General features: G+C 41.4%; 1 protein-coding gene across 1 annotated transcript; it reads left to right on the forward strand.

The window, feature by feature from the left end:
• Nucleotides 1-850: 850 nt before the first annotated feature.
• LOC121277737 (putative histone H2B type 2-D) lies at nucleotides 851-1,243 on the forward strand. Its single transcript, XM_041187373.1, has one exon. The coding sequence runs from the start codon at nucleotides 851-853 to the stop codon at nucleotides 1,241-1,243; it is 393 nt and encodes a 130-aa protein (XP_041043307.1).
• The last annotated feature ends 245 nt before the right edge of the window (nucleotides 1,244-1,488 follow it).

The raw sequence follows: 1,488 nt of genomic DNA on the forward strand, positions 1-1,488 counted from the left end.
GCCACTCTTTTTATATACCTTTAGAATCTCTTGCTTTTTGTTTTTTTATATCTTGCCAATTTGCTTTCGTAATCAACTTTCTCTCTCTTTATTAGCTTCTTAGTCATCCACTGCTGGTTCCTAAAAAAAAAAAAATTCCAAATCCTCTGGCCTACCACAAGTTTTCGCCGCTTCGTATGCCTTAGTTTTTGATTGGATACTCTCCTTGACCATCTTTGTTAACCATGGACACTGACTTGAGACCCTAATTGCTTGCCCTCGAACTGAATTTGAAATTCTACCATGTTGGAATTGCTACCCCCAAGAGGATCCTTAACTACAATATCTCTTATTAATCCCATCTCAATACACATTTCTAGATCTCAAGTAGCCTGTCATCGGATAGTTTCTGCAACGTATTGCTCTAAGAAACAATCCTTGATGCACCCTACAAATTCATTTTCTATGTTACCCCTGCCAATCTGATTTGTCCAGTCAACATGCAAATTAAAATCACCTGTGACCATTGTAGCACCCTTCTTGCATGCCTCCATTATTTTCCGATTTATACTTTGTCCTGTAGTGAGGCAACTCTTTGGAGGCCTATAGACAACTCCCAACGGTGACCTCTTCCCCTTGCTATTCCTTATTTCCACCCAAACCAATTCCACTTCATAATCTATTGCACCTTTTTCATTACTCACCACTGCACTGATACTTTTCCTTTATTAAAAAAGCTACGTCACCTCCTTTTCCTTTTTGCCTATTTTTCTGGAATGTTGAAGAGACTTGAATGTTGAGTTCCCAGTCTTGGTCACCCTGCAACCACATCTCTGTAATAGCTATCAAGTTTCTGTGTCTGAAACTGAAGATGGTTGATGAGAAGAAACCAGTTCCCAAGAAGGGAGCCAAGAAAGCCTTAAAGAAACTGTCAGCAAAGGGCGGCAAGAAGCGGCGAAGATTGAGGAAAGAGAGTTACTCCTTTTACATCTACAAAGTGATGAAGCAGGTTCACCATGACACTGGCATCTCCTCTAAGGCCATGAGCATCATGAACTCATTCATGAACAATATTTTCAAGCACTTGTGGGTGAGGCTTCCTGCCTGGCCCATTACAACAAGTGCAGCACCATCAGCTCCTGGGAGCTCCAGACTGCCATGTGCCTGCTGCTGCCTGGGGAACTGGCCAAGCATGCCGTGTCAGAAGGGACAAAGGTGGTTACCAAGTAAACCAGCTCCAAGTAAAAACCCCACAATGGACTGAAAAACAAATTCATTTATTTCTATTTGTGCCGTTAACTCATCTATCTTGTTACTCCTTCATTGGCATAGGTATAGAATATAAAAGTAAGGATATAATGTTGGAATTGTATAAAACACTGGTGAGACCACAACTGGAATATTGTGTGCAGTTCTAGTCACCACATTACAGGAAAGACGTAATAGCTCTGGAGAGAGTGCAGAGGAGGTTTACAAGAATGTTGCCAGGGTTAGAAAATTGTAGCTACG

The sequence above is a fragment of the Carcharodon carcharias genome, chromosome 5 (assembly GCF_017639515.1).
Source record: "Carcharodon carcharias isolate sCarCar2 chromosome 5, sCarCar2.pri, whole genome shotgun sequence".
NCBI classification, from domain to species: domain Eukaryota; kingdom Metazoa; phylum Chordata; class Chondrichthyes; order Lamniformes; family Lamnidae; genus Carcharodon; species Carcharodon carcharias.